This window comes from Salmo trutta, chromosome 31 (genome assembly GCF_901001165.1).
Source record: "Salmo trutta chromosome 31, fSalTru1.1, whole genome shotgun sequence".
Taxonomy (NCBI): Eukaryota; Metazoa; Chordata; class Actinopteri; order Salmoniformes; family Salmonidae; genus Salmo; species Salmo trutta.
In genome coordinates this window covers 33,919,979-33,943,516 of record NC_042987.1, presented here as the reverse complement: position 1 = coordinate 33,943,516, position 23,538 = coordinate 33,919,979, and the positions used below count along the sequence as shown (strand labels likewise).

At 42.2% G+C, this 23,538-nt stretch overlaps 1 protein-coding gene across 1 annotated transcript in view; it reads left to right on the top strand.

Annotated features, from left to right (window-relative positions):
- Nucleotides 1-1,679: 1,679 nt before the first annotated feature.
- LOC115170062 (ephrin type-B receptor 3) overlaps nt 1,680-23,538 on the top strand; it is a 56,796-nt gene continuing 34,937 nt past the window's right edge. The window contains exons 1-6 of the mRNA XM_029726306.1: nt 1,680-2,220; nt 7,400-7,464; nt 10,038-10,710; nt 13,778-13,933; nt 16,635-16,970; nt 17,467-17,591. Coding sequence (XP_029582166.1) covers nt 2,157-2,220; nt 7,400-7,464; nt 10,038-10,710; nt 13,778-13,933; nt 16,635-16,970; nt 17,467-17,591 — 1,419 coding nt within the window. The 5' untranslated portion in view covers nt 1,680-2,156. The remainder of the gene's footprint in view (nt 2,221-7,399; nt 7,465-10,037; nt 10,711-13,777; nt 13,934-16,634; nt 16,971-17,466; nt 17,592-23,538) is intronic.

Sequence of the window (23,538 nt, the reverse complement as noted above, 5' to 3'; positions counted from 1 at the left end):
CTGCTGCCTACATAGACCACTGGGATTAATGTGTGCCGTGCCCTGCTGCCTACACAGACCACTGGGATTAATGTGTGCCGTGCCCTGCTGCCTACATAGACCACTGGGATTAATGTGTGCCGTGCCCTGCTGCCTACATAGACTACTGGGATTAATGTGTGCCGTGCCCTGCTGCCTACATAGACCACTGGGATTAATGTGTGCCGTGCCCTGCTGCCTACATATATACCACTGGGATTAATGTGTGCCGTGCCCTGCTGCCTACATAGACCACTGGGATTAATGTGTGCCGTGCCCTGCTGCCTACATAGACCACTGGGATTAATGTGTGCCGTGCCCTGCTGCCTACATAGACCACTGGGATTAATGTGTGCCGTGCCCTGCTGCCTACATAGACCACTGGGATTAATGTGTGCCGTGCCCTGCTGCCTACATATAACACTGGGATTAATGTGTGCCGTGCCCTGCTGCCTACATACACCACTGGGATTAATGTGTACCGTGCCCTGCTGCCTACATACACCACTGGGATTAATGTGTACCGTGCCCTGCTGCCTACATACACCACTGGGATTAATGTGTGCCGTGCCCTGCTGCCTACATATAACACTGGGATTAATGTGTGCCGTGCCCTGCTGCCTACATAGACCACTGGGATTAATGTGTGCCGTGCCCTGCTGCCTACATAGACCACTGGGATTAATGTGTACCGTGCCCTGCTGGGGGGAGAGTCAAACGGGAAGCGGTCTAGTGTAATGGGGAAGAGGGGGATGACCCAGAGAGAATTATGAAATAGAGGATATGAAGAGGATGATGAGAAGGAGAAAACTTTTGAGGAAGTATGATAATGGTGGTGGTGATAATGACTCTTCATTATTTTTTAAAAGATATCTCTTATTAAAGAGGCAATCTGCAGTTTCTACATAAATGTTTTGCACTTGTGAATTAATTATATGTACCCATGAAGAATATCATTTATAAAGGCCTCATGAGCTTAGTTCAACATCAGAAACCAAAATATAAACTTATTTTACTCCAATGTTTCTAAACAAATTAAATGTAAATTAACACGGTATAGCCTCAAAACATGATTAAAACAATAATTTTGATACCATGGATGGTAAAAAAGAAATCATATTGCATATAGATTGTGGCTTCCACCAATGTAATTGTCTGCATCATTTCCAACCCCCCATATATTTTGTTTGTGCATATGGATGGTCAGTCTGCATCCATAGTTCTGTCTATGAATTGAATTTGAGATTGGATACATTTCTCCAGCCCCATCCCTCAGCGTTTTAACGAAAAACAGATTACCGATAGTATGAGTTATGTTGCAATAGTTCAATAAATCACAGTAGGTCAAATGTAATTAAAACCACAGCATGCTAGCCTACAGTAGTAACCTTGACACTCAGTAACCTGCGGGAGGCGCTAGCTATCCATTTCAAAACAAGGCTTGGTTATTGACATTCGTCACCGATCCACACTTCGTTTTGTATTGCACGTTGATTCAGTCAGGTTATGGGGCTTGAATGAACAAAACCACCACATCAACCAAGAAGGGTTTTGTCTTATCTCTAATGCTGGTCCCCAAAGTGCACGAGATTCTCTCTGCGTCTCGGGAGGGGTGTGTCTTGCATGTTCGCAGAGCAAGGCAGAACCCCCCTCCTTCCACCCGTCCCGTACTCTCCCCAGCCCCCGTCTGTCTCGGATGTCCCAATTGCCATTCCAATGCACACTCCTTGAGGAGCAACAGCTACAACGACTTAGTGAAGTGGATTACCTAGTTTTTAGATAGAAAAGATTTGCTGTATTTTTGGAGCAATGTGCAAGGGCATATCTGTGCGTTTGGATAACAATTTGGCATCGGTAAAGCGCGAGAAAGGAGTTAGAGAAAGAGCGCATTGTAATGCTCCGTAAGCTTTGTCCATTCTCTTCGTGGATTTGCCCGATGATTTGAATGAAAAACAAAAAGTGCTTGATTAATACTACTTTCGACTGGATGTAGTGGAATGGGATGGTTTTATTCATCATATTAATTCAAGAGACGTGTAAAACGTTCATCGACTCCAGTGCTATAGGTGGTGTATGTTGTGTGGCACCATCCGAAGGGTCCAGTCAAAGCCTTTATTCATGTTGCAAGATCCTAGTTTATGACAATGGATTACTTGCTGTGGATGTGCAGCGTTGTGCTTCCCGTGGTATTAGCTGTTGAAGGTATGTAAAAAGAATGGTAATATACTACACTCTTTTATACGACTTTTCTTTCACGTATGTAGATGTTCCAAAGAATGTTTCCGAGCCTCGATGAAATGCCAATATGACAATTATGTTAGAATAATATGAATATTCGTTGTACAATATCATGAAGCGCAGCTTTATTTTGGCAATTGCATGGCTCATAAAGACATTCATTATTTTGATTGCAGGTTGTGGGATACCTGTAATAACCTAAAATAAAAAAAGGTTGCCAAAACGCTTGTAATGCTCCACAGTTGAACATGGATAGAGTAGATCGATTGTTTAGGATACAAAGTTACCGTTTATGTTCATGCTATTCAAATATTATTCAATACGTCGTGTTTCGTATCACACCGTTGTATTGTGTTGTGGTTGAGCCACACATGATTGTTCAATGAAACTGATCAGTGAGACACACACACACACACACACACACACACACACACACACACACACACACACACACACACACACACACACACACACACACAGTTCCTTGGTATAGCTTTCCCTACAAAGGAAAGGGATGCCTTGCGTTCTCTGTCCTCCATGTGTAACACTCCTATGCTTTCATTGCAACTATTGTCGAGTACCTTTTGCTCTGTTGTCACACCCACAAGCTAAGGATGGCCTTCTGTCCTTATGCTTGGTAGCTTGACCAAACCCATAAAACAGCTCAGTTTGACATTCAGGATTGATGCTGTATAATACACCCAAATCAAATTGTATCATGTACACATATTTTACAGATGTTATCGCAGGTGCAGCGACATGCTTATGTTTCTAGCTCCAACAGTGCAGTATAACAAAACTGAACACACAAATCCAAAAGATTAAAGAATGAAGAAATATCTCAATGTCAGAGTCCGGAATATATATATAAAACCTATGGTGTAATTAGTTCTCACAAAGTAAACAAGGGATTACACTGATGGGGAGGTTGTAGTTTTCATATACAGATGGTTGATCTTAATTTGAGCTAGTTTGCTAGCAGGAAAATAATCCTGCAACAACAGGAATTTTTTATTATTATGTGGATTATAATTAATGACATATTTTGGGTGGGTGGATGATACATTTTTTGTTAGGGCAAATCAAGTCTGACATTTTAAAGTGGAAATTATAAACTTTTTATACCTTGACTACACTGCAAATGTAAATTCTCAGCAACAAAAGAGTAATCAAATTAAGATCCTACATCTGTATAGTCAATTGGCATAACTCCAAAATAGGTGCCTCACATTACAACATGCACATTACATGCTTAGTGTAACAAGATTTAGCGGCAGTCTGTACATTTCCTTTGTGTAGGGAAAAGACAATATCTCTAACAATTTAAATCCTGAAGCTTCCTGTCAAAATGCTTCACTGATATGTAGTCGTTTCAGAAACGAAAACAAACTGACTAATTACTGGAGGCTCATACTCTCCCAGTTGCTTGCCAATCGATAGCCTGGTCCCAGATCTGTTTGTGCTGTATTGCCATCGCATGTAGGCATTGTCACATTTGGCACTGTCTTACCAATGCCTATGGTCAGACATTGTCACGCGAGTTGGACAACTGATCTGAGACCAGGTTATTTCTACAGGGTGAAGCCCAGCCAATGTAAACCAAGGCAAATTCATTTAGGCTATACCAGCTCCTTTATATATTTCTCTCCAAATCCCCCGTCTTTCCCTGCCTGCCTGCCTGTCCTTCTCCGAGTACAATCTGCTTCTCCTGGACGCCAGCCAGTATTATCCCTCATTAATTCTGGTGTCAGCATCTAAATCAATGCAGCGGCAGCCGTAGCCTCCCTAGCTGGTCCCACTGGGCCTTTCATCAGCAAGTTTCTCCCCGACCAACAACTTGAGTTACTCAACACTGGGTTGTTAACTAATGTCTGTCCTCTGGGGATGGGCTGAGGTTAGAGTGGTTAGAGTGTCTTATGGGTTTTAGGCCTGTTGGGGTCCATGCCCTGTTGTCAGTATGATGGAGATGAGTTGGAATTTGGCTCTTAAAGTGGCAGTTGCCTGTTGGTTCCCATTACTTCCATCCATAGAATTAATCCAATTCATTTGAGTTAAGTTTAGTGTCGTTTAGTTCATTCCAAGAGATGATTTGGAATTAATGGAACAATTGAATTGGCAGTTTCACATTGGTTTCCATTAGGATTTCCCCCCCCCAGTATTGTATGTTAGTTGAATTTTGATTTGTTTTGTGGATTTGAGTGCAGTGTCCAACTGCATCCTTGTGTGTGTCCATGAGTTTATCTGGTGAAATAAGCTCTGGCCTCCTAGTCACCCATACAATGGAAATGTGGCGCATTGACCCTGTCATCTTCTTTATATCTAACCCCTTTAACATTAATGTTGTGTACCTGTACCGTTTTTGAGTCACAATGGTATTGGAACGTAAATGCAATTACATAATTGCTCAGAAAACCTTAACATTCTATAAAAATAGCTGACGTAATAGGCGATGAAAAAGATGCATGACTACAGAAGAACACACTTAGCCATTTTTTCTGCACATACATGAGGAACATCTCTTTATCAGTGCACGCTTTCCTTATCTCTTCTCTGTACATTAGAGGTAAATATGAATCATGTGTATTGAACCATATGTGCATATGCAAATAGCCTGAAGGAGAACGTTGAATTAGGGTCAGCTTGAGTTGATTAAAGCGGTTCATCAAGCATCGAACATAACATCTCAACTTCTCAGCATAGCCAGAAGAGGACTGGCCACCCCTCAGAGCCTGGTTCCTCTCTAGGTTTCTTCCTAGGTTCTGGCCTTTCTAGGGAGTTTTTCCTAGCCACCGTGCTCCTACATCTGCATTGCTTGCTGTTTGGGGTTTCTGGGTTTCTGTACAGCACTTTGTGACATCGGCTGATGTAAAAAGGGCTTTCTAATTACATTTGATTGATTGATTGATGAATGGAGATAGAAGATGCACTCATCTAGCGAGACCAGCGAAAATAATCAAACAGTAGACCTACGACCTCTGAATTTGCCGCTCCGTTTCCAGTCCAAATACCCATGTGTTATGGCCTATGTCCATCTATATGTACCTGATTATGCACAGAATCAGTGGAGAGATGTTAGGCCTTTAAATATTACATCTATTTGTGGAAGTACGTGTCAAATGAATTGAATACGAGGAGCGGCCTTCCTTTCATAGCCTCCCAACTCAACAAAATGAATTAAACATGAGCCTGTGTGCTCCAATAGGAGCAGTGAGTAAGGAGTTACTGACGCATTTTGCTCCAGTGAATTAAAACAGTAAACACCATGGGCGGTGATGGCGATCCTGTAAGTTCCATTGTTTTCTTTCGCCCTGGGGGAGGCATCACCACTGCCTGTAGTTTTATGGGAGAGTATCTTGACGGATTTGAGTAATAGCAGCAAAGTGAGACTTTCAAATGGTACATGGAGGGCGAATGGGTAGGTAGAGAGTTTTACACTTGGGACGCTATTCAATTAAAAGCTGTGTCTAGCTTTCGGGGGTCAAGTAAAAAAAAAAGACTTCCTGCGCAGCTGAAGCACGTTTGAATTAGTATTGAGCCTTCTGTCAAACCTTGGGAATCTGAATTTAACTCATGTGGTAAGCCTGTGGATAGAGTACCTCTAATCTACACAAATGTTCTTTGAGTGCTACTGCGAGGAGCGGTGGAATTCTCAGGCAAAGCCCTGTTAAGTAAGCCATAGCAAGGCTCACTGAGGTCTATGAAGAGTTCAGTTGGAGAAGAGTTTATGTTGCCTCAAGCAAAGGCTCTAACATCCAAGAAATAACCTGCAACCTGAAATAGATGGACTTGGGCTTGGCGCTTGTTGAACGTGAAGACAGCTAGTCAATGTTCTCGCTGTCTCATGACTGATGAATTGTTATTGGCATTTATTTCAATACCCGTGTTCAAGCTTCCGCAGCTGGCCAGCTCACATCTATGGTAATCTGATCATGTGTAGAGCAGCAGCCATAGCTACACACCTGTTGTATCTCTTCACTCTCCTCTTTGTCAACCACAGGTAATCCAACACACACAATAGCAAACATGCACACCTTAATAAAAATAACTATAAATACCTTTTTTATAATCATTATAAGCCTTACAATTCATAATAATTTATAACATTTATAATCATTTATATAATGTTATTCATGTAATTTATTATAAAGTGGTACCCACACCTTATAGCAAATGTAGATCCCCAACACAATATAGTAATGGGCGAGTCCTTACACATCTGTAAATTGGAGTTGCATTGAGTAAAGATTTCAATGTTTAGATTGATTCTTAGAGTGAAGAAGATAACCTTTGACAATTTATAGCTAATCTAGGTCCAAACTACCATGAAAGTAAGGGAGTCCTCATGCTTGAGTTTCTATTCAAAGTCTTTGACACAACTGTAAATTGGAGGTGCATTTGAATAAACAATTGAATCTTCATAATCAAGAAGATAGCCTTTTAACGGCGCCTTTTGTGTGGTTTAATGACCTACACTCAACCATCACACAGCTTGACAGGTGACAACAGTGTCTATTGATCCAGTAATTTACACTTTCTTTTCTTGTATTTGTTTAACCTCATCCCTCGTTCTGACATCGTAAACACAGAGGTGTAAAGAAAAAAGATACTAGGATCATTTGTTGCTAGGCAGGAACAAACTGACTTTAACTCTCCTGATTCTTTCACAATGACCTGTATAATACAAGGTCAATACTCTGGGGAATCCACTATGGCTGGGTCTCGGAGTGCTTTGTGATTGATTGCGATATCGTTTAGCAGTAAAGCTTTCAAATCCGGTCAAGATGAGTTCTCCCTCCTAGAGGATGGGGCATTTTTGCCCATTTCTGTATTTCCAATTCTATCAAAGGCTGACAGGTTTTTTCTTCTATAATCTTATTTCTATTTGATGGAACTTTATGTGTGATACCAGTTGTGTCATGATTACAGATTATTTATGTATTCAGTCATTTTCTGTGTCTGTGCGTCTGTGTGTGTGGAGTTGATGTCAAGACCACAGAATTGAATAGAATGAAAATACAGAAAATATTTCATTAAGTTAATAATAGACATCCGTGTGGGCTTTTGTGTTTGTGCTATACTTTTATTTCCCATAAACCACCTCTTAATACTTAGTTTAACTAACCCTCTTGTTCTTGATTTACAGAAACACTAATGGACAGCAAGTGGGCAACCACAGAACTGTCCTGGACCACGTTTCCGGAGAGTGGGGTGAGTGTGTGTGTGTGTGTGTGTGTCTGTGTGTGAGTGTGAGTGTGAGTGTGTGTCTGTGTGTGTGTCTGTGTCTGTGTGTGTGTGTCTGTGTGTGTGTCTGTGTGTGTGTGTCTGTGTGTGTGTGTGTGTGTGTGTGTGTGTGTGTGTGGTAGAGAATTTAAACCTTGACTTGTGTTCCTGCAGTATTCCACAGCGTTTGTTCCATCTGCTAGTTAATAGATCTCCCCCGGACTTATACGACGTACCTCCCACTGTTTTATACCTCTGTTTGTTTTCTTGGTTGCTAAAAACAAATGATAAACATACACCTTTAAGTTTGAAATTTAAGCAAAGTTTCTCGTATATCAGGATTCCCAAAAATAGTCCAAAACACAAATCACCAAAATAGTCCAAAAAGAGGAAACCCAGCTGCATAGTCATATTGGGTACACAGACCCAAACAGACCCACACAGACCCACACAGACCCACACAGACCCAAACAGACCCAAACAGACCCACACAGACCCACACAGACCCAAACAGACCCACACAGACCCACACAGACCCAAACAGACCCAGACCCAAAAAGACCCAAACAGACCCAAACAGACCCACACAGACCCACACAGACCCACACAGACCCACACAGACCCACACAGACCCAGCAGACCCACACAGACCCACACAGACCCACACAGACCCAGACCCACACAGACCCAAACAGACCCAAACAGACCCACACAGACCCACACAGACCCAAACAGACCCACACAGCCTCAAACAGACCCACACAGACCCAAACAGACCCACACAGACCCAAATAGACCCAAACAGACCTACACAGACCCACACAGACCCAAACAGACCCACACAGACTCACACAGACCCAAACAGACCCAAATAGACCCAAACAGACCCAAACAGACCCACACAGACCCAAACAGACCCACACAGACCGAAACAGCCCCACACAGACCCACACAGACCCAAACAGACCCACACAGACCCACACAGACCCAAACAGCCCCACACAGACCCACACAGCCCCACACAGCCCCACACAGCCCCACACATCCCCATACAACCCCACACAGCCCCACACAGCCCCACACAGCCCCACACAGACCCAAACAGACCCACACAGACCCAAACAGACCCAAACACGTCTGCAAGCAACACCAGCTGTAGAGTGTGGAAATATATCTCTTAAGGTGGAAGAAACACATAGGCAAATTACAGAAGGGAAGGAATGTTTCAGATGATGATATCCCCCGTAGGAATGATGAGAAAATAAAACAACATGAATTTGACCCCCAGGCTAACAGCTTGATAGACCTCCCCCACTCCAGGGCAGTGTAATTTGTCTTTGGTACGTGAGCGCAAAGTCAGTCAATGGAAACGATGCGTTACTATGGCAACAATCTTAGGCAGTCCAGCTTTCTCCAGCCTTTCTGCAGGCTCACATCAAATGTCTTTGCACCCCTACAAGCCATACGTCATAAGGGCAAGATGGCCCTTTCAAAATGTGTGACAAGCCCATACGTTCTGGCCGGGTGCAATTATCATATTTGTGAGGTATTACGGCAATGTGCTGCCCTTGATTTATGGTGTACGATGCTGAATCCTGGACCCATCGTTTTGGAATAAATTGTATGCGTGCATGCTCCACCATATTGAATTATGCATTCTGTTCCTCCTGTTGAATTGATCGATGTCTGGAGCCGTAATTAAGAATGGAAATGTATTATTCAGGTTGAGTTGTTAGAATCAAAAGATGAACTTCTTAGAGGAGATGATTATTTCCTTGGGCAAAAATCTGTTAATAACCCAGTTAATTAGGATCATGGTTAATTATAGATATAATCCTCAAATAGATGGCTCTTTGACTATTTCCTTTAGGTAGTCATGCCTATATTGTAATAATGTCAAATGTCTTTGATATAGAAGATCTGCTGATATGAAATGATGTAAATGGTTTATTCCCCAACTGTAGAGAACCATATCATCGCTGTCGAAGCTAAGTGCTGTGAAATGATTTATTGACTGCTCGACCACATTTCATAGCATGCAAAAATACTCCTCGTGACTTGAGGTGTAGGCTTAGAAAATGTTCCACTTGAATCTTAAAAGATACTCTATAACACCTCTGTGATGCAACCAGCAAGATGAGATTGTGCTTGAATCGCCTCTTCAGCAGATAATACACTGTTTGTGATGAGATGAGGTAGTTCTCATTGAGGACATGCCCTATAATCTATGTCAATAGAAGCACCTGCTAAATGACTTATTTCATAGGAACGACATTCTGATTGCTGCCTTCTCTGTGCAATGATAATATGATTATAAGCAGACCTAGGTTCAAATAGTATTTGTTTTCTTTCAAAGACTTTGAGCGAAAGATGGAACCAGCCTGATATTGCCAGCTGGGTGGGGTTTGCACTTTTGGGATGATTCCATTGGTTCCATTGCACCAGGCAAGCTAAATCAAATGCTAGGTTTTGATCGAAAAATACTATTTGAACCCATGTCTGATAATGTGTACAGTTCTCTCTCTTCACTAGTTACAGTGTTTGTCTCTGTTTTCCTGCAGTGGGAGGAGGTGAGTGGCTACGATGACTCCATGAGTCCCATCAGGACGTATCAGGTGTGCAACGTGCGCTCGCCCAACCAGAACAACTGGCTGAGGACGGACTTCATCCCCCGTAAAGGCGTGCTACGCGTGTACGTGGAGCTCAAGTTCTCTGTCCGCGACTGCGCCAGTATTCCCAACATCCCTGGCTCCTGCAAGGAGACCTTTAACCTCTTCTACTACGAGTCTGACGGCGACACCGCCACGGAAAGTAGTCCCTTGTGGAGAGAGAACCCTTACGTGAAGGTGGACACCATCGCTCCCGATGAGAGTTTTTTCCTTCTGGTGGCAGGCAGGATCAACACCAAAGTGCGAAGCTTCGGACCTCTCTCCAAGGCCGGCTTCTACCTAGCCTTCCAGGACCTGGGGGCTTGTATGTCCTTGATATCCGTGCAGGTTTTCTTCAAGAAGTGCTCGACGACCATTGCAAACTTTGCCGTCTTCCCTGAGACGGCTACAGGGGCCGAGGCCACCTCCTTGGTCATCGCCCCAGGGGCATGTGTGTCCAACGCACAGGAGGTGTCCGTCCCTCTGAAGCTGTACTGCAATGGGGATGGGGAGTGGATGGTTCCCGTGGGGTCTTGTACCTGCATGCCAGGGTTTGAGCCGGCCATGACCGACACACAGTGCCAGTGTGAGTCTTTAGTCTACAGTCGACTGTTTTGACTTTTAACTAAAGCCTGTTTTTAATGCCCAATGAAAGTCACAGTCTACACCATCCTGTCTGTGTGTATTGTGTGGCATATGAATGAAGGGTGAAGGAGGATGGAGAGTTTGCATTAATGAGCTGTTGCAGAGAGCAGCAGCATACAAATATTGAGAGAGGGCAATCAAAATGAGAATGAGATAGTGAAAGGGGACAAGATAGTGAGGCGAGAAAGCAAGATAGTGGGAGGGAGGGAGAGAGAGAGACTGTGAGAGAGAGAATCTTTTTGGAGGGTTTGTAAAGGAGAAAGAGATTGTGAGGGGGAGAGAGTTATATTGTGAGAGGGGGAAGGAAAGATAAAGTGAGAGACACATAGAGGGAGAGAGAGAAGGACTGAGAGTTAGAGCCATGAATTTCCCATTGCCCAAGACAACATCAGGAGCGGTCAGAGAAAGAAAGAGAAGCCTCCACGCCCCTCTCCTGTCTTTACATGGGCATGAGGAATGGTAAATAACGAGCCAGAGAGCTAATTTAGCGCCATTTGGCGGCTCAAGGTTAAAAGCCTGCCATCGACGCCTGATAAAAGGCTCTCCAGAGGCTTCAGGCACGGTGGTGGCGAGGAAGAGGAAGTGTCATTTCCTCTATGGTCTCCCCACCGTTAGTTCATGTACAGTCGGCTGCACTCATTAACACCGCTCAGACCACCGTGAGCCAACACTGCCACCGTTCACCATTAATCACAGCGATGTTTAATCTCTTACCTCAGTCTAGAGCGAGAGAGAGGGAGGGAGGGAGGGGGTGGGAAGAGGGAGAGAGGGAGGGGGAAGGAAAATAAGAAAGGGGGGAGGACGAGAAGAAGAGAAGGACTATGAGGGTATAGGGAAGTGGTGAGAGAGAGAAAGAAGGACGGTGAGGGTATAGGGAGGGGGTGAGAGAGAGAAAGAAGGACGGTGAGGGTATAGGGAGGGGGTGAGAGAGAGAAAGAAGGACGGTGAGGGTATAGGGAGGGGGTGAGAGAGAGAAAGAAGGACGGTGAGGGTGTAGGGAAGGGGTTAGAGAGAGAGAGATGGCGATGGGAGGGAGGGAGTGGGTATGGAGGAAGCGGAAGAAGGGGAGAGAGATGTTTACTGTTCATTTTTTGTTGTTTATTTGACTTTTGTTTATTATCTATTTCACTTGCTTTGGTAATGTAAACATATGTTTCCTGAAATTGAATTGAATTGGAATTGAGAGAGGGAGAGAGAGAGGTAGAGAGAGAGAGCGAGAGAGAGAGAGAGAGAGAGAGGGAGGCCAGTGAGGGCCACAGAACTTTCCGGTATCAGAGAAGACACAAACAAAAGGAGGTTAACAAATGAAGCGATTCAGGTGATGCAACCCTTCTCCTCCAGAAAGAGCAAAACAAAACGATGATGCAGAGTGTGATGCAGAGTGTGATGCAGAGTGTGATGCAGAGTGTAGTGCAGAGTGTAATAAGACAAATATAAATCAGATTACAGGGTTTCAAGAGTGTTTCAGGACCTGCGGTCTTTGTTGAGTTACGAGAGCTAAAACACATTTTCCTGTTATCTTAACTTGGCTATTTATTGCATGGTTCTTGTTGTTGCTAGAATGTGGAGCATTAAAGTTCACTAATGTCACTGAAAGTGGCATTCCGGAGAATTAGGACAGAGCCTAGTTCAAACTGGAAAACCACTTAGCCCGACTAGTTAATCACACCCTCGCCAGCCAGGTTTTTATGAGCCCTCATACTGATAAGACAGATGTTAGCCAGAGCCTCGGTTTTACACCACACTTAAAGAACAAAGGTCAAAGTAAAGTCTAGCTCCTAAGTGCTATTTGCAACCTTTTATCCTGCATTTAGTGTAAACACCCTTATGTTACTGGGGAAATGGTGTTTCCATAACTAGGGCTGACAGTGAGGACAGGATCAACAACCTCTGCATAATCAAAACCCCTTGCTTTGTGAGGTTTTAAAGTTCACATTTAGCTATTGTTATGGAAATGCCATCTGAAAAGTATCAGTGGCCTGGCTTTGGCCCCAAGTGTGAGCAGGTCCGTCGGAGCCATGGCCAGGGAGACACGGGTGCAGGCCCGCGTAGATGGAACAAGAAAAGTCTGAGCTTTTTGGGTTAAACACTGGGGTAAATGCACCGTTAGTGTAAATCTCCTTAATCCTATTTCAGGTTGAGACCTGTGTTGGTTTATCAGGTAACTATTCTTATGACATTACATGTTAGTCATTTAGCAGATGCTCTTATCCAGAGCAACTTACAGTAGGGAGCAAATTTTTTTTCGTACTGGTCCCCATGGGAATTGAATTAACAACCCTGGCATGGCAAGTGCAATGCTCTAACAACTGAGCCACACGAGACCTCCTTTAATGAAGTTGGAGATTGACTTGATAGAGGATAGGCCCCCCCAAACGAGAAAGGCTGCCCAAAAGAATGCCTGTCTAAAACAAAAAAATACCTTATAAGGCAGTATCTCTATAGTTGCACTTGATTGATGATCAAGCTGCTTTGTATGCATGCCGAACCACCTCTTGAATGACGTGTTGAAACAGTGAGTTCTTCTAAGCCCCAAATGGACACTGGGTGATTGATGTAGGTGTATCCTAACTCTCAACAGCGTCCTCCATCCCTCTTAGCCAGACAGGAGCAATCAACTGTCGTCCCTCCATCTTTATCATTCCCTCTCAATTTATCTGTCATCCTTAGACCTATCTGGGATAGATTGATATCCCTTGTATGTTATGATGAAAATGAGAGGGTATGAAGGATTTGAACAGAAATACCCCTTATAAAGAGTTAAAACTCCCTCACATATTTCAACCCCACCCAGACAAAGATTATGACATTATGGTTTGAAGGATTTGGACTGACTAGCTCCTCTCTATCGCTCATCTAGAACTAGCCCAAGAGTTAGGTTGTTGTCACAAATGTCAACCCCAGCCAGACTGAGATAGTAGTGTGTGGCGTACCTTGGTTTGGTTTTGTGCTTTATTGACGTTGACAGTGTTCTGTCTGTCCCTTTCGTTTCTGCCTTTCCTGTATAGCATGTACTCCCGGGTCATTCAAGTACAAACATGGGGAGGCCTCATGTTACCCTTGCCCCCCCAACAGTCGCACCAGCTCCAGGGGGGCCAACATCTGCCCATGCCAAAATGGCTTCTACCGTGCCGACAGTGATTCTCCGGACTCAGCCTGCACCAGTAAGTCAAGCTCCTAGCTTTTTCTCAGCAGTTGTCATTGGCTGTAGATATTCTTTGGGATTCTTTCCTGGACACAGACTAGTCAAGTCACGGACTGAAGTGTACGCTGAATGGAGATTCCCCATTGAGCATGCTATTTCCTTAATCTGTGTCTGGGAAACCAGCCCATATGTGTCAAAAAGCACTAGAGTGTACATGTCAGTAGAGGTAGGTTTAGTGTTAAACTGAGTGCCTATATGGTTGTTTCTACAGACAAAGCTTTGTTGATGTCAGATAATTGGTACATAGCCTAACAACCAATACTTTTTTTCACTGACATGACATTAATGGAATGTGACCGAGCCCAAATGACTCTTAATCGACTTTCCTTGTCCAGAATTCCGAGTGTGACATTTTGGGGTGGCAGGTAGCCTAGTGGTTAGAGCATTGGGATAATAACTGAAAAGTTGCTGGATTGAATCCCCGAGCTGTCAAGCTAAAAAATCTGTTGTTCTCCCCCTGAACAAGGCAATTAACCCAGTGTTCCCCAGTAGGCTGTCATTGTAAATAAGAATTTGTTCTTAACTGACTTGCCTAGTTAAATAAATGTAAAATAAAAATCCTCAGGTGATTTGGGCTCCATACTTCCCCTGTAGCCTGTCAGAGCTTGTGCCAGTCCACGTAGCTCATGTTTTGCAAGGGACCGAGGGTGACGTACTATAGAACTCAGCTTGGGCCACCTCCGGCTCTCTGTGGGAGCCCAACGTTTCAGACTTTGTGCCCAATTAGATCAGGCCATACTCCAAACTGTGTCAGTCTAATTGGATAGGACAGAGCATGGGGGAAAACACACTCCACTCAGGGTGAACAGGCAGAGGAGCTGAACTGAGCTGGTTGAGATGTGTGAACTGAGACACCCTGAAAGCATTTCTATCTTCTTGCCGTGTGCTGCTGCAGAAGTGTTGTTGTCTGAATATGCTTAGAGAGAGAGAGAGGGGTTAGATTGCTCATCAGCCTTAGAGAGGGGTTCGGTTAGATTACCCTTAAACCTTAGAGAGGGGTTCGGTTAGATTGCTCATCAGCCTTAGAGAGGGGTTCGGTTAGATTACCCATCAGCCTTAGAGACGGGTTCTGTTAGATTACCCATCAGCCTTAGAGAGGGGTTTGGTTAGATTACCCATCAGCCTTAGAGAGGGGTTCGGTTAGATTACCCTTAAACCTTAGAGAGGGGTTCGGTTAGATTACCCATCAGCCTTAGAGAGGGGTTCAGTTAGATTGCTCATCAGCCTTAGAGAGGGGTTCGGTTAGATTACCCATCAGCCTTAGAGAGGGGTTCGGTTAGATTGCTCATCAGCCTTAGATAGGGGTTCGGTTAGATTACCCATCAGCCTTAGAGAGGGGTTCGGTTAGATTACCCCTAAGCCTTAGAGAGGGGTTTGGTTAGATTACCCTTCAGCTTTAGAGAGGGGTTGGGAATAGATTACCCATCAGCCTTAGAGAGGGGTTGGGGATAGATTACCCTTCAGCCTTAGAGAGGGGTTGGGGATAGATTTCCCTTCAGCCTTAGAGAGGGGTTGGGGATAGATTTCCCTTCAGCCTTAGAGAGGGGTTGGGGATAGATTTCCCATCAGCCTTAGAGAGGGGTTGGGGATAGATTACCCTTCAGCCTTAGAGAGGGGTTGGGGATAGATTACCCTTCAGCCTTAGAGAGGGGTTGGGGATAGATTACCCTTCAGCCTTAGAGAGGGGTTGGGAATAGATTACCCATCAGCCTTAGAGAGGGGTTGGGGATAGATTACCCATCAGCCTTAGAGAGGGGTTGGGGATAGATTACCCATCAGCCTTAGAGAGGGGTTGGGGATAGATTACCTTTCAGCCTTAGAGAGGGGTTGTGTTAGATTATTGGATGAAAGGAACCTTCTTCTTGCTGCACCAGTTGACCCCCATAGCAGTTATCACACCTCACCCAATTTCATACAATTCTTATTTAAAGAACTCATCTTTTTTGAGTAACACAGGCCCATGGATATATCATGCACCACCACTGTGCCATAGATACAAGCATTGAAATTCAGCTATTTTCTATTTCATGGGTATTGAATCAATGTTTCATGAAGGGTAATGTTTGTGAATAGTAATGTTTAAGTCATGCGTGGCATGGATGTGGTTTCTATTCTCTATATGAATACCGATATTTATTTTGTCATGTATATCATAACTTATTTCTACTTTAATGGAATGAACTCCCATTGGTATTTAATGGGTACTGATTTAAGTTCCATGAACTATAATGTTGAAGTCACGCATGGAAAGAATATGGCATATATAATAAGAATGAAGTTGACTATTTGTTTAAGTATGTGCTGGAGGTCATATTTCCCCAGCAGAAACAGAACAGTGAACTGTATGGGCCCAGGAAGATAAGCACTAATGGACTAATGGCTATCTCAGTAAGCTAATCATAAACTAAATCATTTACCCCGTCAATAGTGGGTTCTAAGAGTGGGGTTCTAAGAGTGGGGGTTCTAAGAGTGGGGGTTCTAAGAGTGGGGGTTCTAAGAGTGGGGTTCTAAGAGCAGGGTTCTAAGATTATGGTTCTAACAGTGGGGTTCTAAGAGTAAGGTTTTAATAGTGAGGTTATAAAAGCGAGGTTCTACTGTATTAGCCTCTATAAACAGTGTTCAGAGGGTACCATTAACACATCTGTGGTGTTTCTGTGCAGCCATGCCCTCGCCACCTAAAAACGTAATCTCCACCGTGAACGAGACTTCCATCTCCCTGGAGTGGGAAGAGCCACTGGACACTGGCGGACGGGATGACGTCATCTACAACGTGGTGTGCAAGAAGTGTCTGCACGACCAGAGCCCATGCACGCGCTGTGACGACAACGTCGACATATCGCCGCGCCGACTGGGCCTGACCCAGAAGAAGGTGGTAATGAGGAACCTGCAGGCTCATACCCGCTACAGCTTTGAGATCCAGGCGGTCAACGGCGTCTCTGGGAAGAGCCCCGGCGCACCGCGCTACGCCACCGTCAACATCACCACCAACCAGGCCGGTAAGTATCGCCATAGCGCTGGACGCCGGCACTTAACGTTAGCTGCACTCAACATTAATACTTGATATCGGCTACTATCACTCACTATCACCTCACCCCACGACACTCAAGGTCACCACTGTAAGTACAGTAGCTAGCTACCACTTAACATCACCACTCAAGTTTACCTCTCAACTCAGGCTAGCTGCATCTTACAGTGGCACTTACTTTTACTGCCTCATCTTGTGATCAGTACTGATGCTTTGCCTGAGTTTATGGACTCAGTATGTGTCATTTCAGTTTAGTACCAAATTAATAAACTGAAATGTCACGTAGAAGGCACAGATAAATGTCATGGGAAGAAGTGAGATAATCGTAAACAATGCTAAATGAAGAGCGTGTACATTTTTGCTAATTTCATGTATACAGTGGAACAAAAATACTCTTAACATGTTTGACATGAAAGCTTTATTTTTTTATTTTATTAACGTCCCCCGTTTTTATTGTCCAATCACAGCACCGTCAGCAATACCCACAGTGCACCTGATGAAGTCAACATCAGACACACTCAGCCTGTCCTGGCTGCCCCCAGAGAAACCCAACGGGGTTATCCTAGATTACGAGATTAAGTACTACGAAAGGGTAAGGCACTGTTTTATAGCCTGGTCCCAGATCTGTTTATACTGTGTAGCCCCCTCCTATTGCCATTGTCAGAATTATCTAGCCTGGTCCCAGATCTGTTTATACTGTGTAGCCCCCTCCTATTGCCATTGTCAGAATTATCTAGCCTGGTCCCAGATCTGTTTATTCGGTGTATTCCACTCCTCCTGTTCTCTAATTCAACTATGATTCACTGAAGTAAACAAGAGCCACTGGAGACACAACCTAAGAGTGGGGGTGAAATATGTTTGAAAATGAATATGCCATGTGTGTCCTGTCTGATGTAGATGGTTGACAGAGTTGTTTGGCATTCCACAGGTTAGTGCTCACTTGATGCAGCTGTGCAGCATTTTCTTCAAAAGCATCATGTGTAGCATGGACATAGACATGCTGCTACTATAGAAAATAATATGAACCAAATACACTCGACTACATCAAGTGAACGCTGTCCCTTTAACAAAAGAACGAAGAGTTTAGCATGTTTTCTATTCTAATAGATGTGTTGCTGGGTTCCTTGATGTTTTATTTCCATCTAGGAAGTTTTTCTTAGCCAATGTGCCTCTGCTTCTGATTTCAGTCTGTTAGGTTCTTAACAAAAAGAGTAAAAACTCAAAGGGACGACCAGGAAAAGCTCAGACCAAGTTTATTCACCCACAGGGTCATACAGCTGCAAAGACAACATACAAGTCACACAAGCACATCTTTATACCTTCCGACTGGGCGGAGTCATCTCCTTCCATGTCTAACTAGGCGGAGTCATCTCCTTCCATGTCTAACTAGGCGGAGTCATCTCCCTCCATGTCTAACTAGGCGGAGTCATCTCCTTCCATGTCTAACTAGGCGGAGTCATCTCCTTCCATGTCTAAGATAGACAGTCCTTCTCTGTTGTTAGTCAGAAACACAGGTAGGTTCCTCTTACTGGTATTGTCATGGCCCTTAAAAAAAGAAAAGGAGAGCCTCACACTCTAGGAGCTCAGATGCTATAACCTAATAACCAACGTTTCGACAGACAAGTTGTCTTCATCAGGGTGTAATGACAAACACTGCAGGTCACTAGTTTATATAGTTCCAAAGGACACACAGGTGTCTATAATCATGGCCGGGTGTGGCTTGATTTCGTTGGTGAGTTTACTTATATAAATAGAACATATAAAAAGCATGAATGGATAGCATATGATCATAGGGAGTACCCCAAGGCTTGATCCTAGGCCCCACCCTCTTCTTAATTTACATCAACAACATAGCTTAGTCACTAGCTGCAGTAACCCATGGGGTGGGGTCACACCGGACATTCAGAGAGGGGGTATATTATTGTGGCCCTGGTGGCACAAAATCAAAAGTCTGACTGCATGGAGATGCTTGGGAATATGATCTATATGGAGGACCGTGTTGTGGGTGTTTCATGGAAAAGGTGTACATTTGACCTTCATCATCTAGGACGTGACAATGGTTAATAAAATCTCTCCATTTCTGGCCATTTTTTTTTTACACAGTCTTGCAGGCATTCTCATACAGCTGCAACTGTATATGCATTCTTAAATCAAGACCTTTCTTGAGTTGGGCTCTGGGATGGTGCAACTGTTGAGAATGTGAGTCTGTGGTTGTTGTGGGGGAAAGGGTTGAGTGTGTGTGAGTGGGTGTGGGTGTGTGTGTATATCCCACAACTGTTGCGAGAGAGTAAAAGATGTTAGGGACAATATAGGATGATTCACAATAATTGTTTGCTAATATAATAATTGCTTGCAATAATGTAATTTTGGTAATGGCGAGACTGGTGAGAGGTAAAATCCTTTGCATAAATTGCCTACATTACTACAAATATTAATAGCTAATTATGGAAAATAAGAAACAGGGTTTATAAAATATATATATATATATATTGATGGCTATATATAATACAAATCGAGGTGAGGGCGATGGAAGTGCATTTGGCAGTTGATCTGCTTCTGTTCTGTGGGTGGCACTGTGTGGTCTTTTCGAAGGATGGGTCCCGATCTCTCCGGGGCTATGGGATCCAGGGGGTCGGGGGGGGGGGGGTCTGCCGGGCATTGGGATGACAACCCAACTCGGGATGAGGAGGGCTTTTAGCGGGTGGAATAGTGGGGACCAATTGGAGGTTTACTTAGTAGCAATGCAGATATCATGGTAAAGCTATATAGACACTCAATCATCATGTTACTTTTTAATGGTACGTTTACAAACATATATTTTAAGAAATAGAATTGAAAGTTGGGTCTCATTATGGTAAGTGGTGAAATAAATATAGACAGTGACAATTGTAATGGCTTAGCAGATAATAAGAAAATACAATCAGTATTTACCTGGCTAAAAGAGAAGGAATATAATATCTATTCTTTACAGGAAACTCATTCAACAATTTTTGATGAAGTTTTGTGGAAAAAGGACTGGGGTGCAAAATATATTTCTCCCATGGGCAAAGAAATTCAAAAGGGGTGATTGTTTTAATTAACAGTAATTTTGATCCAAATGTGCAAATTGTCCGAACAGATCATCAAGGTAGATGGATTATTTTAAATATGTTATTGGACAATAAACAGATATGCCATATTAACCTATACGGTCAAAATAATGATGATCCAAGCTTCTTTGAAAATATATATAAGAATTTATCAACTCTACAAGCAACACTAGACTCTATTATTATGGTGGGAGATTTTAATACAGTCTTAAATACCTCTATGGACCGTAAAGGAAATCACACTACAATCAATCACCCTCGGGCACTTAAGGAAATCAGGAATGTCATGGATATATTGGAATTAGTGGATATATGGAGGCTTAAATACCCTGACCTAGTGAGATATACATGGAGGAGGTTTAATACCCTGACCTAGTGAGATATACATGGTGGAGGTTTAATACCCTGACCTAGTGAGATATACATGGAGGAGGTTTAATATCCTGACCTAGTGAGATATACATGGCAGAGGCTTAATCAAGCTAGTCGTCTTGACTACTTTCTTATGCCATTCTCTCTGGCATCAAAAGTTTGAAAAGTGTCCATATTAACAAAGGAAATTGAAGGACTAACAGTACAGTTAGATAGCAATAAAAACTGTACCATAGAGGCACAGAATAAGTTAGAGGAAAAACAAAAAGAAATGGAGGAACTTATTCAAGAAAGATCCAGTGTAATATATTATAAAAATAAAGCGAACTGGATAGAATATGGGGGAAAATGCACCAAATAATTTTTCAATCTTCAATATAGAAATGCTACCAAAAAAAATGTATTGAAACTTGTTACAAATGATGGAGTTACGCATGATTCACCGAATAATATTTTGAGAGAGGAAGTAAAGTACTTTAAGAATATTTTTTTGTTTCAGTCTCCTCCATCTTCACTAACTGAAGCTAATTGTATAGATTTGTTTCCTAATAATAATGTAAAATTAACATCTGTACAGAAAGACTCATGTGAAGGCCAAATTACAGAGGAGGAACTTCTTAATGCAATTAAAGCCTTTAAGGCTGGGAAAACTCCAGGGCTGGATGGGATACCAGTGGAGGTATACCAAACTGTTTTTGATATACTTAGAGGACCATTATTAGCATGTTTTAACCAGTCCTATATAAATGGTAGATTATCAGACACGCAACAAGAAGGTCTGATATCATTATTACTGAAACAGGACCCAAGTGGTGTATATATAAAGATCCTGTCCATTTAAAAAATTGGAGACCTCTTACACTTCAGTGTTGTGATGTAACAATCCTAGCTAAATGATTGGCGCACAGAATTAAAAAAGTATTGTCAGATATTATTCATCCTAATCAGACAGGTTTTTTACATGGACGATACATTGGACATAATATAAGACAAGTACTGGAAACAATAGAATACTATGAAATATCAGGGACATCAGGCCTGGTTTTCATAGCTGATTTTGAAAAGGCTTTTGATAAAGTATGACTGGAGTTTATATATAAATGCCTAGAATATTTCAATTTTGGGGAATCTCTTATAAAGTTGGTTGAAGTTATGTATCGTAACCCTAGGTGTAAAATAGTAGATATTGGGTAGAACTCAGAAAATGTTAAACTATCTAGAGGAGTAAAACAAGGTTGTCCACTATCGGCATATCTATTTATTATTGCCATTGAAATGTTAGCTGTTAAAATTAGATCAAACAATAATATCAAGGGATTAGAAATCCAGGGCTTAAAAACTAAGGTGGCATTGTACGCTGATGATTCATGTTTTCTTTTAAAACCACAATTATAATCTCTCCATGGCCTCATAGAAAATCTAGATACTTTTGCTATTCTCTCTGGATTAAAACCAAATTATGATGGATCACTAAAAAATGCAAATTTTACATTACCATGTTGTTTACCAATTAAATGGTCTGACGGAGATGTGGACATACTCGGTATACAAATCCCAAAAGAAAGAAGTGATCTTACTCCAATACATTTTTATAGAAAGTTAGCAAAAATAGATAAGATCTTGCTACCATGAAAAGGAAAATACCTGTCTATTTGTGGAAAAATCACCCTGATTAACTCTTTAGTCATATCACAGCTTAACTATTTGCTCATGGTTTTGCCTACACCTAGTGACCTGCTTTTTAAATGATATGACAAAAAATATTCAATTTTATTTGGAATGGCAAGCCAGACAAAATTTAAAGGGCCTATTTATATAACAAATATGAATTCGGAGGGCAGAAATGATTAAATATTAAAGCATTAGACCTCTCACTAAAGGCATCAGTCATACAAAAGTTATACTTAAATCCAAACTGGTTCTCTAGTAAACTGGTAGGAATGTCTCATCCTATGTTCAAGAATGGCCTTTTCCCCTTTATTCAGATTACAACTGCTCACTTTCTGTTGTTTGAAAAGGAAATAATCTCCAAAATATCATTATTTTTTAAACAAGCCTTAGAAAGTTGGTTACAATTTCAGTTTAATCCACCTGAAAAGACAGAACAAATAATACAACAAATATTGTGGTTAAACTCAAATATACTAATTGATTAAAAAAACATATTTTTTCGAAGACATTTTTATAAAGGGTATAATTTTAGTGAATGATATCATAAATAGGACTGGTGGAGTTATGTCACACATGCAGCTAACACAGACATATGTAAATGTCTGCTCTACCCAAAATTTCAACCAACTATTTGCAGCATCACCACAAAAATGGAAGAGGCAAGTAGAAGGGGAAAAAAGTATGTCGGCCCTGTATTAAAGAACATAAATGGTTAAAGAAAAGTGTGATAAATAAAAACATATACCAATTTCATTTAAGGAGCAAAAAACTGACAGCTGTGCCATATAAATTACAAAATAGTTGGGAAGAGATTTTCGATGTACCCATTCCATGACACATGGTTTATGAATTGATACGTAAAACAACGCCGGATTCAAAACTTCGAATTTTTCAATTTAAATTTCTATACAAATTCTTGCAACCAATAGAATGTTATATATATGGGGGATACAATCTTCCCAGCTCTGCAGATTCTGCTGTGAGAAGGCAGAGTCATTAGATCATTTATTTTGGTATTGTCCATATGTAGATCGTTTTTGGTCACAGGTCCAGGAATGGCTGAAGAATTGAAACATTTACCTAGAACTAACGCTGCAGATAGCAATACTGGGTGATTTGAAAAGCCATAGTCAATCAATCAATAATATAATTTTTTTTTGCTAAAATAATTATATTTTTAATTTACAATCTGTAGAAACTATGAGAATAGAAAGGTTCAGTACTTTTGTGAAGCATCATAGCACAGCTGAAAAATAGATGGCAAATAGAAATCCAAAATGTATGGTGTTGAGAGATAGATGGGAAGGGTTGAATGGAGCTGAAGGGTGGGACTAATAACAAGATAACCAATGTAAAACATACGGGGTCTGTAAAATGTATATAGGTTCAGAAATGTTGTGAAATAGC